At 30.9% G+C, this 15,625-nt stretch overlaps 2 protein-coding genes across 5 annotated transcripts; one reads left to right on the top strand and one right to left on the bottom strand.

Moving 5' to 3' along the window:
- Positions 1-272: 272 nt before the first annotated feature.
- Hrs (Hepatocyte growth factor regulated tyrosine kinase substrate) lies at positions 273-7,969 on the bottom strand. 4 transcript variants are annotated; one of them, XM_087407652.1, is made up of 12 exons: positions 7,697-7,969; positions 7,546-7,630; positions 7,305-7,380; positions 6,916-7,104; positions 6,564-6,838; positions 6,417-6,492; positions 5,304-5,351; positions 4,724-4,900; positions 2,352-2,707; positions 1,950-2,263; positions 1,559-1,857; positions 273-1,300 (listed from the first exon to the last, which is right to left on the bottom strand). In XM_087407652.1, the coding sequence occupies exons 1-12, from the start codon at positions 7,731-7,733 to the stop codon at positions 722-724; spliced, it is 2,511 nt and encodes an 836-aa protein (XP_087263778.1). In that variant the 5' UTR covers positions 7,734-7,969; the 3' UTR covers positions 273-721. The 4 variants fall into 4 exon arrangements, with proteins under 4 accessions (XP_087263778.1, XP_011068926.2, XP_087263779.1 ...); XM_011070624.2 differs by having other exon boundaries at positions 273-1,333; positions 7,697-7,967; XM_087407653.1 differs by lacking the exon at positions 5,304-5,351 and having other exon boundaries at positions 273-1,333; positions 7,697-7,966.
- Positions 7,970-10,916: 2,947 nt separating this feature from the next.
- On the top strand, positions 10,917-15,331 carry LOC105143179 (histone-lysine N-methyltransferase SETMAR-like). The gene is made up of 3 exons (XM_087408294.1): positions 10,917-11,016; positions 11,429-11,614; positions 15,069-15,331. The coding sequence occupies exons 1-3, from the start codon at positions 10,917-10,919 to the stop codon at positions 15,329-15,331; spliced, it is 549 nt and encodes a 182-aa protein (XP_087264420.1).
- The last annotated feature ends 294 nt before the right edge of the window (positions 15,332-15,625 follow it).

The raw sequence follows: 15,625 nt of genomic DNA, 5'->3' as shown, positions 1-15,625 counted from the left end.
TGCGAGCAATTCGAGATATAAATGTATGGTATATAAATTCACATGAAATTATTTAAGCACTCAAGATCTAGTTTCAACCAGTATAGGCATGTTTCTTATTGTGTATTCACATTATATGATCCTAGTAAATCATTTATTATTGTTTAATCATATTATATTTTAAATAAATAAAAATCCCTTCAAAAATTAACCTTTTGACTGTAAAGCATAAAAAGTTAAATATTTAAAAATTGAATACAAAAATATACATTAAGTAAATTAACTATAATAACTTATATTAGAAATTGTATCTTTATTTTGCATTTATGTAGGAGTATATCCTGTACATGCATAGTTACATGTTTATAATAAACAATTTTTTTTCTTTTTTTTTCTTCAAAAAACAATGTAGTATGAAATAGTTTTCGATATCATAAAATGCACAATATGTATTATATAAAACTAATCTGCAGCGAATTCGTATTTTCTAACTTTCTAATGACATAATATTTCTTTAAATATATATTCGTATTTTATTCTGATATTTCTTAAAAACATTTTACTATTATGTCAGTAATCAACAAATATAAAATTATGACTTTATTACCAGAGATAAAATTTTTTATTTGTTAAAATAAGCAAATGTTATCTTAATATTTAATAATAATGTTCTTTATAATGTTAATTTAAAAAGAAATTTTTTTCTGTCTTTAAGTATATTGTACATAATATTCAATTTAATTTAATCGAAAGAAATTAGCTCTGCTGTTCTAGGTTTTGTTTCTTCTGCATCTTGAGGAGTTTCGTTAGTTGTAATTGCGACTGGAGGAGCAGGTTGAAATGACATCGATTGCACAGCAGGAATTTGAGCCATTCCTTGCATTGTTGGTACATTAGGCGTTTGAGAACCAGGTAAGGTTTGACTCGCTGCAGGAACAGGTCCGCTGTTAGCTCCGACGGACGGCACTTGAATAACACCTGAAGGTTGAGATGATATAGCAGTATTGGAAACATGCGTTGGTATTGAAGCTCCTTGGGTACCAGGTAAAGTAGATGATTGTGATCCTATTTGCGATGACAGACCAACTATGGCACCAGTAGGTACGTGACTACCCGAAGCCATCGGACCTGATGAAGAGCCCATATGTCCTTGAGGTATTGGAGGCAGCCTGATTTGAGTTAGAGGAGAAACCTGCTGTGGCATTTGAGACGAGGCGCCTTGTTGAGGTGATATATGTCTGCCTGCTGAAGTTTGTCCCGATGACATATGTACTGTTGGGCCTTGCGGAGGTTCTATTTGATGATTGCTCGGTGGCTGAAGCTGTTGAATAGATGGTGTCATTTGAGGCGGTATCTGCAAGAAAAAGTATTCTAAAGCCCATGATTTTCATAATATATTATCTAAAGATTAAAGGTTACTACGAAATTTATAGATGCATTTCATTCATTGAATCTCATTCATTTCATTGATGAATCTCTTGGTAACTTTTAATCTTTAGATAATCATATATTATGAAAATGGGCCAGACTTTTTTTATCAATAGAAAAGGCAAAGACATTTAAAAGTTTACAGACTTACTATTCCTGGGCCTGATATAGACACATGACTTATATTCTCCTGTCCTTGGATGGATGGATCCGGTGATTGTTGTTCCGGATTAGAAAGTGATGGCATCATATGCACTGGCAGAGTACTCATCGGTGGCATGTTATAACCCTGCATAGGATATTGACTCATAGCTGGTTGTCCATACATATAAACTCCTTGATTCGTAGGTGACATCGGATTGTAATTAGTTCCTGGATTCGGATAGTGTACATGGCGAACAGGCGATCCTTGAGAAGGTCCCATAAAATCTGGAATACCTTGATAACTTCCTGCAAAAAATAGAGATAAAATAAATAACTTTAATGACAATAAAATAGATTTAAAAATGCGTAATTGTAAATAACAAAAAATTGAAAATTACCCATTATATATTGTTGTTTCTGTTGCTCTTGACGCATTTGCATTTCTCTTTCTTGTTCTTGAATCTTTCGTAAAGCTAGTTGACGTTGATATTGTAAATATTCTTGCTTCTTCTTTCGCATGATTGCCAGTTTTTGCGCCATTAGCATCTGTCGCTGTCTCTCGGCTTCTTCCGCCCTTCTACGTAATTTCTCTTTATGTTCTTCTCGCAGAGCGTCTAAAGCAGCTCTAGCATCTTTCATCTGAGTTAATTTATCTTGCAAACCTTCATAATACACTCTGCTATCATCTTGTTCTTGAATATATCTTAATAATCTACAAAAAAAATCATTGTTTTCTGTGATCAAAATTAAAAATTCAATATATTAAAAATAAAGTTATAGTTTGTGTGATTTAGATATACCTGGAATGCATAGCTGTTATATTCATAAATAAAGTTTGAACTGAACTATCATTAGCAATAGATCTGCCTCTCGAGGAGTTGCTTTTCATCCTATTTACAAAAATTTCAACTTGAGATCTTAAACCTCTTACGAATTCTTCCATTTGAGTATCGATTTCACCATTTTCCTGTTTTATTAGTACTAGTTTTTGAGGCATTGGACTGCTTATATTAGGTGCAGAAGGACTAGTCACATCCACTCTTGATCCATGATCCTCGTTTGCAGTTTGCCTTTGTTCCCAATACTTACGATTTAGATATTTAGCAAGTTCAGGTTCGATCTCGTCGTCATCTTGTACCTGTGATGGGCTAGGACCCTAATAGAAATATTAGACTAAAATTTTATATCCAAGATAAAATAAGAACTTCACAGAGAATGTTAAATAGTAATAATAGCAATTCATTACATAATAAGATAGGCTGTTGATAAATATAACAATTTTATTGCCGAGATAATATTTTAATAATAATTTTTCGCAATAAATTTATTTACAGATTTCAGCATATCAAGATCTTTTTAGTGAAAGTTTACTGAGCCTACGATCAAATTTAATTGTACTACAGTAATATCTATTCTGCGTTTTAAAATTCCGAACAAAATTCGCACATTTCAAATGATTATAAATATATGTACGTATATATGTATGTATGTATGTATGTACAGAGATACAAGGTGTCCCATAACTCTTATTAATATTTCTGAGAGTAAGTTTCAAGATGAAATTTTGAATTAAACGTTCCTTTCCCAATTTTGACCCAAATCATTATTTACCGAGTTATTAATGATTACAGTTGATCAATCAGATTGCGCTCAGTCGGAATATACATAGCGCTTACTGTACATTTTCCCGATTAAAATTTTATTACAATTTTTCATATTAATAAATTACAGTAGGAAACTTACCCAATTTCTGATTGTTTTTTTATTTTTACTTATTTACTTATTTGTTTATTTAATTTTTAATTCTTTGTTCAATTTAGGTATTTAATTTCCATAGCTAATCTAGCAGCGATGAAGAAAAACTAACTACAGGATATTTACATGGATATTTAAAGATTATTAACAAAAAACATTAAAATAAATTGTTTATAAACAATTTGAAAAAAATTGACTTGACATGCATGATTCTTACGTATTTTATTTTGTAAAAACCGATGAAGCTATCAGTTTTTACTTAAAATCAGTTCTTTAAGAAACTGTTTAAACAATTGTTTGTAAACTATTTATTTTGATAATTTCTTAATATTGGCATATATCGTAAGATTCATACATATTTTTTCTCTTGCAATTCGATGGCACAATCATTTTAAATTTGGAATTAATAAATACGTGTAATAATTTAACTTGTGTAATTAATTTTATCGTCAATAGTCATTTTTTATCTCCTTGTTACATATCAATATTACGAAATTATTAAATAAATTGTTTACAAACAATTTGTTCACATAATTTCTTAAAAAAACTGATTTTAAATAAAAATTCATATCCATCGATTTATAATTACATAAGAAATATGCACGCCACGTACATTAAATTACATAAGAACCATGCACGCCACGTACATTAAATTTTTGAAGTTGTTTAAACAAATTATTTAAAAACATTTTATTTTAATAATGTTTTCTGCCAATAATTTTCTTTTAATATCCATGACAATTATGCCACCCACACACACACACACACATTAAATAATTAAACAAATAAATAAATAATAAAAAAGAATAAGAAACAAGTTAGAAATTGGATAAGTTTCTAACTGTAATTTATTTTTATTTATTTATGTCTACCCATTTATTCATTTATTTATATATTTATCAATTAATATAAATTATAATAAAAATTTAATTGGGGAATGTAAGCGTGAGGAGCCTCATGATACGTTGCATATTCCAGCCTCTGTATTCTCTGTAATTTATTATAAATCATTATGAACACAACAACTGCATAATGAGTTAAGTTGGTATGAGACTGCATTGAAGATTGAGATTGAAAGATTGAAATTTGGCGCAATCTGATTGATCAACTTTACTTAATAACTCGATAAATAATGAGATACGTGTACATTCCTTTTCAGGAATATAGGCCCTGAGTCAAAATTAAGAAAGAAACTTTTAGTTTAAAATTTCATCATCTTTCACTCCCATAAATATTAATTAAGAGACACCCTGTATACTATATATACAAATTCACATGAAATTATTTAAGCATTAAATCCAGCTTCGATCGTTACAGCCTTTATTCCCTAGATTGTTTTCGCAAGTACAGTCCAATAATATTCTTATTGTTTATAACAATTTTATGTAATAGAGTTTAAGTTTGCAACAAAACTTACAGGTGATGGTGGTGGAGAATATGTTGTTCTAGATATTGAAGTTGAATTGGATTTTAAAACGCTTGTAGCACGTTTCTTTTCTTTTTCTTTTTGTTCAGCTTCACTCTGACTTAAGGCTATTGCTAAATTTAATTCTTCCTCTTCTCGTAGTTCTTCTTCTGTTTTTCGAACTGGAACCTATAAAAACATAAATATACATATTATGTACGCGTGTGTGTAAAATGAATTGCTATACAAGTTGCGTTCCATTTAACACTCACAATGCTCGTGGAATCATTTCATCCTTATCGTTTATTAAATGTTAAACGAGGACAAACGAAGCTCACGAACGTTAAGTGGAACGCAGCCATAATATGCAACATTAAAAAAAACCACGTCAGAATTTTAATTCAAATTTTCGAGAATAACTTCCTTCCTTTAAATTTAATTTTTCATAATAGCATAATATAATATAACCTTCATATATAATTATTTGAAATAATGGACAAAAGTATGCAAGATAATGGAGAAGCATGTTTAATTACAAATTTGATTATAAATAAAATCTTAAAATTGATTGTTATACAAAATATGTACGTACATGTGTGAGTTTTGGCACACGCACATATGTTCCATTCAACTGCAGTATCTTAAATACATTTTACTATTTTAAATGATAGAAAAATATTTATTTCTTTTGAAATCATATACGATTTTATGGTTTTGAGAAATATATATAATATAATGTAATGACAATACTTTTTTCATTATATAGGGTGTCCCAAAATAATAAATAATCGCCAAATATTTCATGGACAGGTAGAATGGACTAAACAGAGTCGAAAAGTCCATTTTGCAATTTTCGCAATAGTTAAGAAGATATTAATTACTAAAAATAAAAATTGTCGAAAATTGATCTTCAATAATTTTTTACTCAAATACTATTAACTTTACAGAAAAACTGCAAGAGACAAAAATTTTCTTCTCATAAAACTCTAAGAATTTTTTCAGAATTTTTTATCAACTTGTTAGTATTATATTTTTTTATTTTTACAAACATGTAAAAAATACGGTATTAAAAAATTCTGAAAAAATTTTGAAAAATTCTTAGAATTTTATGAGTAGAAAATAAACAATTTTTGTCTCTTACAGTTTTTCTGTAAAGTTATAAATTATAATTAAAAATTATTGAAGACCATTTTTCGGCAAGACCAATTTTTAGTAATTGATATCTTGTTAATATTGCGAAAATTGCAAAATGGTAAAGGACTTTTCGATTTAGTTTAGTCCGCTCTACCTGCCCATAAAATATTTGGCGATTATTTTAGGATACTCTGTGTTCAGGACATGAATGAGATTTCAAGTACGATTAAATTTTTACTGGATTTTTCTTATAGGATTTTATCTAAAATAACAAAGATATTTCAATTAAAGATATTTCAGATATTCAAGTTAAGTGGAATAGTCTGTACATAACATAATAACCTTCTTCAAAGAAATGTTCTTATTAATAATTAAACTTTTATAAGCTTATATAAATTTTTAAATTTAATTTAAAAAACTGATGATCAGTTTGATTGTAGATTATATTTAAGTAAAGATAATTAGTGTTTTATATTTACACATAATGTTATATTAAGTACAATGACATTTATATATATAATATTATTGTTATTGCAATATAATTATAAATTAGTAAAATAAAAGTATTTACTTGTTGCTGTTGAGCCAAAGTACTTTTGAGATATTCTGCTGGAAGGTCGGTATCTTTGGCTTGCGTTGTAGATGGTCTATAAAACTGCAACGTTTAAAAACTATCCAAACAATATATAAGTTAAATAAAATAAGAAATTTCACTGACTTGTTAACTTGTTCATAACAAGCTTCACAAACTCGTACTTCTTTCTCAATTCCAAATTTTGGCAAAGTGGAGACTTTACTCGAACACTGGCCACAAAAAACTTGGCCACATGCTCTGCAGTGATGCTTCCGTTGAACCATGCTGAAAGTTACACGACACCGATGGCAGACTTCACCATCTGCCCATGCAGGTGCAGTATCTGCTCTAAACATAGCGTCGCTTTCTTTCAAAGCAGGAAATTGATAACCTTCGGCTTTCATTATATTTAATGTATCCTGAGAAAAATAATAAAAAGATGAAATAAATAAATAAAATTGTATGATGATAATTATAACACATAATAATTTATCACTTGAACTGTCCTATATTTGGGACTGTGACGAAATGCGTGAGCCCAAGCTTGTATTAGCTCTAAAGTTTTTAGTCTAACATTTTCATGTGGAGAAGTTTTAACTAGTTCTTTTAGTTGTTCCATGTATTGTTTGGTAGCTATCTCATCATGAATCAATGTCCCACAATTTTTTACGCAAGATTCCAGTACCTGAATACATTAATAAACATCAATAAAACAGCAAACAATAAATACAATCTTTTTTTTAAATTATGATATGTTGGATTTATTTTTTGTGGCTAAACTAGTGTACACTTTTTTAAGTTAAAAATGAAATAAGTATGTTTAATATTTGTCAAAGTGAAAAAGAGACTTCTAATGCAGGAACAGAAAACAAATCAATTTCTTACCAGTAAGGCATATAATGCTACATGCGGATTACTGTTTATCATTTTCTTCTTTATAGCAGTGAGTGCAGCTTTTGGTCTAAATATATAAAATATTTAGAAACAGATAGCAGTAATATATTTAACATGAGTATTTTTTTAAGTAAGGTGCTTTAAAGGAATACAATTGACAAACATATGCTATATGCTAAGTAAAAATCTTAATAATTAAGTAAAATAAACTTTTTACAAAAATTATGCTTACTGAACATCGCTCTGACGTATAAGATCACAAATCTGCATAATGGTAGGCCAGTCTGGTTCTAACTGCAAATGACTTGTTGCCTTATCTACGAGTAGATTAATGAGTGACTAAGAAAGCTCCGACATTTTGAACAAATTTCAAAGAAGCTTACCTAATAATTTATCAAAATTCGTCGAACTGCGAAACATTTTGTAACTCTGATGTAATGCGTGTTTTCGCCTTCCCAGAATTTTTAACCACTATACACGAACAATAACCCGTACCAGGCAATCAGCTTGCAACAGCTAAAAAGCAACTTTGACACAATCCTACTTTTCACCACTTTTCTTGTTCCAGTCGTTTCTCTCAGCTCTCGGCTTCAGCTAGTTCGGCTCTTCGTCACAGTAGAGACCCTCTAATCAAAGTCTGGCCACCTTCTCCCTTATTTGTGATTGGTCCGACATTTTTCATTCCAATTTAGCCTGTGGCACACGATGCTTGTTTTCTTACTAAATTGTTAGCTGAATTAGAATCTTGCCACCGTATTGGCTGCGATGCTATCAGTGCCAGCAAGATTCTAATCCAGCTAAGGATAAAATCACATAGTGCGGAATAGGACTGCGAAATACAGAATGCGTCATTGAAGCAACCAATCAGCGCTAAATCTGCACTTTTCCATTGTTACGTCCCGAGGTCCAACCGTTGGTAATTGATACCTGGACAAACCGGGGACCAATGGCGGGTAACAAATCGAGAGTTGCGCGTCCTTTCGGTTAAGAAGAAACCTACCTAGAAACCGGTAATCCCTTCATGAATCTTGCTGGTGGTTCGGTCCGTGGTGCGGGACACGCGCACTCAGATTTTGTCAGATTTTTTCCGGACCGTGTGATTTCACCCTATAACAATCTAGCAGGAAAACAAGCATCGTGTGCTGCAGACTTTAAGCTGTGTTCCAAATATACTGCCAGCATTCAAAATACTATAGTTTACGTTTTGTGTACTATAGATTTTCAGTACTAAGGGTCATTCCACACAACTTGCATAGCCGAATAATCTTATGCATAAAGAAAAATATCCAATTATATTTCTGTCATAAAGACAAACGTAAAATATGATTGGATGATTTTCTTTATGCATATGTTTATACGGCTAGTTTGTATGGAATGGTCCTAAGGGTGAAATCACGGTGCGGAAAAGGACTGCGGAATAGAGAATGCGTCATAGAAGCAATCAATCAGCGTTCTTCTGCGTTATTCCGAATAGTGCTAATTGGTTGTTTCAATGACGCATCCTCTCTTCCGCAGCCCTTTTCTGTACCGTGTGATTTCACCTTTATGTGTTATGCAAAAGTCTGTACTCCCGCTTAAATCATAAACCATAAGAAACTAACTATTAGGTGTACAAAAAAGTTCTGAGCTTTTTTTTGTAAAATTCAATCTTTATTCAAAAACAAATGAAAAAATATTAATCAGCGAAATATTCTCCGTTTGCATCAACGACCTTTTGCCATATTTCGGGGAGCTTGCGAATTCCTTGACGATAGAAACTCACCGGCTTCGAAGCGATAAAGTCATCAATGCATTTTCGTATCTCTTCTAATCTCACGAAATGTGTATCAGCCAAATGATGCTGCAGCGACCGGAATAGGTAGTAATCGGAAGGCGCCATGTCTGGGCTATACGCCGCGTGCGGAAGAAGTTCCCAGCCTAACGCAAAGATATGGTCCTGAGTCGCTTTCGCAACATGAGGTCGAGTATTGTCATGAAGCAAGATCACTTTACGACGTTCTTGGCCAGTAAATGGCCTCTTTTCTTCTAATGCATCACTCAAATTGGTCAATTGTTGTTGGTAGCGGTCTGCCGTGACTGTTTCACCCGGTTGTAACAACTCATAGTACAACACACCCTTCCAATCCCACCAGATACAGAGCAAAACCTTCTTGGCGTGGATATTGGGCTTTGGCGTCGATGTCGAAGGTTGACCAGGATCAACCCATTTTCTACGTTTAGGGTTATCATAAAGAATCCACTTTTTATCGCCTGTAATGATTTTGTGCAGAAAATCTTTTTTCCGGAACTTTGAAAGTAAAGTGAGTGCAGTGTCACGCCGTCGATTTTTGTTGTCTTCGGACAATTCATGCGGAACCCATCTGCCTTTCTTCTGAACCTTTCCCATCGTATGTAATCGTACGGAAATGGCTTGCTGCGTAACGCCAAGCTGTTCTGCAAGCTCCTTTTCAGTTTGCGCAGAGTTTATATCCAGCAGTGCTTGCAATTCGTCCGTTTCAATCTTTTCAGGGCGTCCAGCACGCGATTCATCTTTAAGACTGAAATCTCCTTGGCGAAACTTTTGATACCGTCTTTTACATGTAGCATGACTTACAGCGTTCTCTCCATATGCAGCATAAATCATTGCAGTGGCTTCAGCAGCATTTTTCTTCAGATGAAACGCGAAGTGGATGGAAAATCGAATATGCTCTTTTGTTATTGCCATCGTGAACACTACTGATTTTTGAGGTTATGTGCATCAAACGCCAAACCGTATGGCATTTTAGAAGGCCAAATGTTAACGCTTTAAAACCGCAAAAGGGCGGGAAGATATATAAAATTTAAATTGTTATTTCGGTTGTATCAAATCTAAAGCTCAGAACTTTTTTGTACACTTTTTTGAAAAAAGTTTAATTATATGTATTATAAATTGTATATATTTATATTTATTTTTGTTTATTTTAGTATTATAATATTTGTGTAATTTTTACAATTTGATTATTATTTAGATAACTTATAATATTAGGTGTAGTAAAAAGAAATCCATTATTTTTCCAATAGATGGCTTTAGTAATCTGTATCACGCGTAGACGAGATACAGATTACTAAAGCCATCTACTACATGGGCTGAAAAGTCCCGGGATTTTTCAATAGGTGGTGCCACTAGAAAATGAACATGATTCATTTCGAGAGATTCATCTGTCACTAGTTTATGTATGAAGTTTCATGACATTTCGTTCATTCGTTTACAAGCTACAGTCGTTTAAGTGGCGTTACTTTCGCCTTCGTAAAAAAAATGGAAAAACAGGAATATCGTATCTTGATCAAACATTGTTTTTTGATGGGAAAAACTTCTGAACAATCATTGAAATGGTTGCAGAAATGTTATCCCACATCTGCTCCTTCGAGAACAACAGTTTATCGGTGATTTAATGAATTTAAAATGGGTCGTACAAGCATCGAAGACGCACCTCGCTCTGGAAGGCCAAAAGAGGCTACGAATGCGGAAATCGCAAAGCAAGTGCATCGAATCGTTTTGATCGTAAAGTGAAGTTGCGCGAGTTAACTGAGGCCGTGGGCATCTCAAAAGAACGGGCGGAATACATTTTGCACGATGTTTTGGAGATGAAAAAGCTATCGGCACGATGGGTGCCGCGTTTGCTGACCATCGACCAAAAACAGCAGCGCGTTGATGATTCAACGGTCGGTTTGGCGTTGTTGCAGCGTAATCGAGCGGACTTTTTTCGACGTTTTGTGACAATAGATGAAACGTGGATCCATTACCATACGCCTGAGTCCAATAGGCAGTCTGCAGAGTGGCTGAAAAGTCACGAAAGCCGACCAAAGCGGTCAAAAGACCAACGCTCGGCCGGGAAGGTTATGGTCTTCGTTTTTTGGGATGCGCATGGCATAATCTTCATCGATTACCTGCAGAAGGGAAGAACAATTACGGGAGAGTATTATGCAGCGTTATTGGACAAACTGAACGACGAAATAAAGAAAAAAACGGCCCCATATGGCGAAGAAAAAAGTTCTGTACCATTACGATAACGCACCGTCACACACGTCCTTGAAAGCGATGGTCAAATTGGACCAATTACGATTCGAATTGGTTGCTCACCCACCGTATTCTCCAGATTTGGCCCCCAGCGACTATTATCTGTTCCCAAACCTCAAGCGATGGCTCCAGGAAAAGAGATTCACATCGAATGAGGAAGTCATCGCGGAAACCGAGGCGTATTTCGAAGGCTTGGACGTTTCGTACTACAGAAAGGGCATCGAAATGTTGGAAAATCGCTATACCAAGTGTATCGCCCTCGAAGGCAATTATGTTGAGGAATAAATATAACTTTACACAAAAAACGCTTGTTTTCATTAAAAATCCCGGGACTTTTCAGCCCATGTAGTATTGGAAAAATAATGGATTTCTTTTTACTACACCTAATATAAAGCATAATATTGAAAATATTAAGAAAATTTATTTAAAAAAATTTTAAATAAATATATAAAATTAATATATTATTTTTATAATGAAAATATATAATGTTTTTATAAACTATATTTAAGAAGAAATATGGATAAAATTTCCATAACTTTGACTTTTTATAATAAACCATAAATAATGAATTAGAAATTCATTTTAAGTCACTTCAACTAGAAAATTAGATTTAATTATTCAATGATATTATTAACAATAATATCCCTCTTGTTTGGTTTTAGTTAATAATAAATTTAAATTATAAATTTAAAAATTTATAATTATGAATTATAAATGATGGTTAGTTTTTGGTTTGAATGGAGAATAGGGAAAAATTAAAATTTTATGTTTAGAGTGAGTAAAAATATTATTATATTTATATAATAAGTAATTAGGATAAAAATAAATAAAGAAGAAGAGAAGAGAGAGTAAGTAGATGGAATATGCTTAAGTTTTTATTTTTATTCTTATGTTTATTTTAGATATAATTCTTAGATTTTTATGGTTAAAATCAATAATTTAATTCGAAGTTAAAGTGTAAATATTACTTTAAGAATTTAGATTTAATAAATTAATAATAGAAATGGTTTATTTTAGTGTAGTGTAGTGAATTTATTATATTTATAAATATTATTAATAAAGTGGATAATTAAATAAAAATAATAAGATATATAAAATAAATATTATTGTTTTTTAATGCAATTAAAATGTTATAAATTAAATTAATTAATATCCTTTTTTAATTTTATTAATTAAAGTAAAGAAAGGAGGAGAAGAGAAGTTTGCTTGAGTTTAGGTAGATGATTAGTTAGGTCATTATTTATAAAATAAATTTAATTTTAGGTTAAAGAGAATTAAGTTTTAAAATTAATTTTTTAATTAAATAGATGTGATGAATATGTTTTTTTGTTTATATTATTTTTCAATCAAGGGAATATTCGTTATATTCTGTATAAAGGCCAATGATTAGAATGAATAAAAATAAGAATGAATAGAAAATAATAAATGGATTAAAATTTATGGATATATAAATTAAGGATAAAAGAAGAGCAATTTCAATATCAAAAATTAGGAAAATTAGGCCAATAATAAAGAATTGAGTTCTGAAGGATAATTGGGCACTGGATATTGAGTTGGATCCACATTCAAATAGAGATATTTTTTCTTAATTTAAATTAATTTTTTTAGAGATGATAAAATTAATAAAATTAAAAATAAAATAGAAGATAGGATAGATAATATAATACTAAAGTAAAATAATATTTATGATTATTTATATTAATTTATTTTTAAATTTTTTAATTGGAAGTTAAATGTAATAGTTTTATATTATATAAATATAAATTTGAAGATTGTTTAATTATTAATATAAATATAATAATTTATTTATTATATATAATAAATGAAGAAAAAATTTTTATAGTAAGATAAGAATTTTTTTAAGAGATGGATTATGCGGAGGCTATTTTTATTAAAAAATGTTTATAAATGTTTAAATAATAATAATAAATAATAAGTTATGAAAAGTTATATTAAAATCTTCATCAATAAATGAAGGTAAATAAGAATAATCAAACAATATCTACAAAATGTCAGTATCATGATGCTGCTTCAAATCAAAAGTGATTCATATAAGATGAAAAGTGTATTATAAAAATCGGATTAAGCATATTGATAGGAATAAAGTTCCAATGATAACATGGATGCCATGGAAGCCTGTCGCTATAAAAAAGATTGAACCATAAATCCGCTATAGTAAAAAGGGAATTAATGTATTCAATTAATTGAAGAAGAGAAAAGTAAATTCCTAAAATAATTGTTATTAATAGACTTTTTTTCTTTCGTTTATATTTTTATTAATTAGAGCATGGTGGGCTCAGATAACAGTTAGGCCCGAAGAAATTAAAATAATAGTATTTATAAGAGGGATATCGAATGGATTGAATGGAATGATGCCTTTGGAAGATCATAATTGACCGATTTCAATTCTAGGGTCTAAAGATGAGTGAAAACATGCTCAGAAAAAAGAAATAAAAAAAAATTTCTGAAATAAGATTATGTCTTTTTATGCCCCTAAATACGTAAGTTGAATGACATCTCTGGTAGGTGGCTTCCCGAAGCACATCCCGTCATCATAGGTATACACAGATTAGAATGTTTGGGGTTGATAGGATAAGGAATGTCTATAAAAATTGTGAAATCATCTGATAGAGCAAATTAAATTGTTAAAAATTCCGAGGGAAATAATAAGGAGTCAAGGGCTAAATGTAATTAAATGGAAGGGGTGATTATGATTTATCATAATGAAATTTAAGTTTCTCTACTATATAAAGTAGATAAAATTGAGAATATATAGGCTTGAATATTAAAGATACTGCAATTTCAAGAATATAAAGATTTGAGTTAAGAAATAAGAATAGGAGGATAGCGGGATTAAGGATATTGAGTCCTGATGAGCCAAGGAGAGTAAGTAGTAAATATCCGGCAATCATATTTGCTGTTAAACGAATGGCTGGGGTAAAAGGTCGGATAATTAAACTAATTGATTCAATAATAAATGGTATTAATATAAAAGGAGTACCTAATAGAGTTAGATGATAAGTTATTTAAATAATTAGTGATTCTGAATAGCATTAATCTTACTCAAAGTCTTAGAGAAAGGGAAAAGCAGAATCTTATGTGACTGAAAGCTGTAAAAATGTATGGAAAAAGTCCTAAAAAATTATTGAAGAAAATAAATAGAATAAGTCTTAAGAAAATAATAATGTTTGAAAAAGAATGGTTAATTAAAATTTTAAATTCATTAAATATGAAATTAATAAATAAGTTTTTAAATTAATAAATAAGGTATAAGTGATACGAGATGGGGAGAGTCAAAATTGATAAGGGAGTATAAAAAGGAAAATTAATATACTTAGTCAATTTATAGATAAAGAGAGAGATGAAGCTGGATCAAAAATAGAAAATAAATTTATTATCATGTTCAATTTCAAAAAATTTATTTATTAATTTGTTTTAGGTTTAATGGATGAGTTTCATTATAGTGGAAGTTAGGTGAGGGCATAAAGAATAAATATAAAAAGAAAGTTAAAATTAACATTACTATAGTTAGAAAAATTAATATAGGTGTTCGTATAATAGATGTTCATATTAATGGTATTATTTGAAAAATAAAAGAATATTATTTAATTAATATTTTTAAAGTAAAAATTTAATGTTTTATATTTTAACTAATTCTTTTCATTAAAAATAGATTTAAATACTATTATAATTTATAATTGTTTTTTTCGATTATGAAGGCGTCGTGCATCACGAATATGCTCCTGCAGGTCAGACGATCAACAAAGAGTACTACGTTGAAATTTTGAAAAGATTGCATGATGCAATTAGAAGAAAACGATCGCACTTTTGGCAAACCGGTGACTGGCTTCTTCACCACGACAATGCTCCAGCGCATGCATCAAACCTTGTGCAGCAGTATTTATCAAAACACAGTGTTGTACAGCTTCGCCAGCCTCCGTACAGTCCCGACGTAGCGACTTTTGGCTATTTCCTCGATTGAAAATGCCGCTTAAAGGACACCGATTCGACGACAAGAAGACTGTTGAAACCAATGCGACGAATGCACTAAAGGCGATTCCAATAACTAATTTTCAAGACTGCTTTGGAAAGTGGAAGCATCGATATGAGCGTGTTGTTCAATCAAATGGGGATTACTTCGAAGGATGCCACCAACCGGATGACGAAGAATAAGCCAAGCGCCGAAAAATGGAGGTAGGTCGGATACTTTTGGGACAGACCTCGTATACTATTATAATTTGATTTAAAAAATCAATACTTTTTATTCAGTCATTTA

The sequence above is a fragment of the Acromyrmex echinatior genome, chromosome 7 (assembly GCF_024713525.1).
Source record: "Acromyrmex echinatior isolate Ae372 chromosome 7, ASM2471352v2, whole genome shotgun sequence".
NCBI lineage: Eukaryota > Metazoa > Arthropoda > Insecta > Hymenoptera > Formicidae > Acromyrmex > Acromyrmex echinatior.
This window is presented reverse-complemented; position numbering and strand designations above follow the sequence as displayed.

Bases quoted from the DNA above. Each gene is read 5' to 3' on its own strand.
- LOC105143179 (XM_087408294.1), top strand. From the start codon at position 10,917: ATGAAAAAGCTATCGGCACGATGGGTGCCGCGTTTGCTGACCATCGAC. The intron at 11,017-11,428 runs GTAATCGAGCGG...CGTATTCTCCAG, and splicing joins CGGTTTGGCGTTGTTGCAGC to ATTTGGCCCCCAGCGACTAT. The intron at 11,615-15,068 runs GCAATTATGTTG...TCGATTATGAAG, and splicing joins CAAGTGTATCGCCCTCGAAG to GCGTCGTGCATCACGAATAT.
- Hrs (XM_011070624.2), bottom strand. From the start codon at position 7,733: ATGTTTCGCAGTTCGACGAATTTTGATAAATTATTAG. The intron at 6,839-6,915 runs GTGATAAATTAT...TATTTTTCTCAG, and splicing joins CCAAATATAGGACAGTTCAA to GATACATTAAATATAATGAA. The intron at 6,493-6,563 runs GTCAGTGAAATT...GCAGTTTTATAG, and splicing joins TGTTATGAACAAGTTAACAA to ACCATCTACAACGCAAGCCA.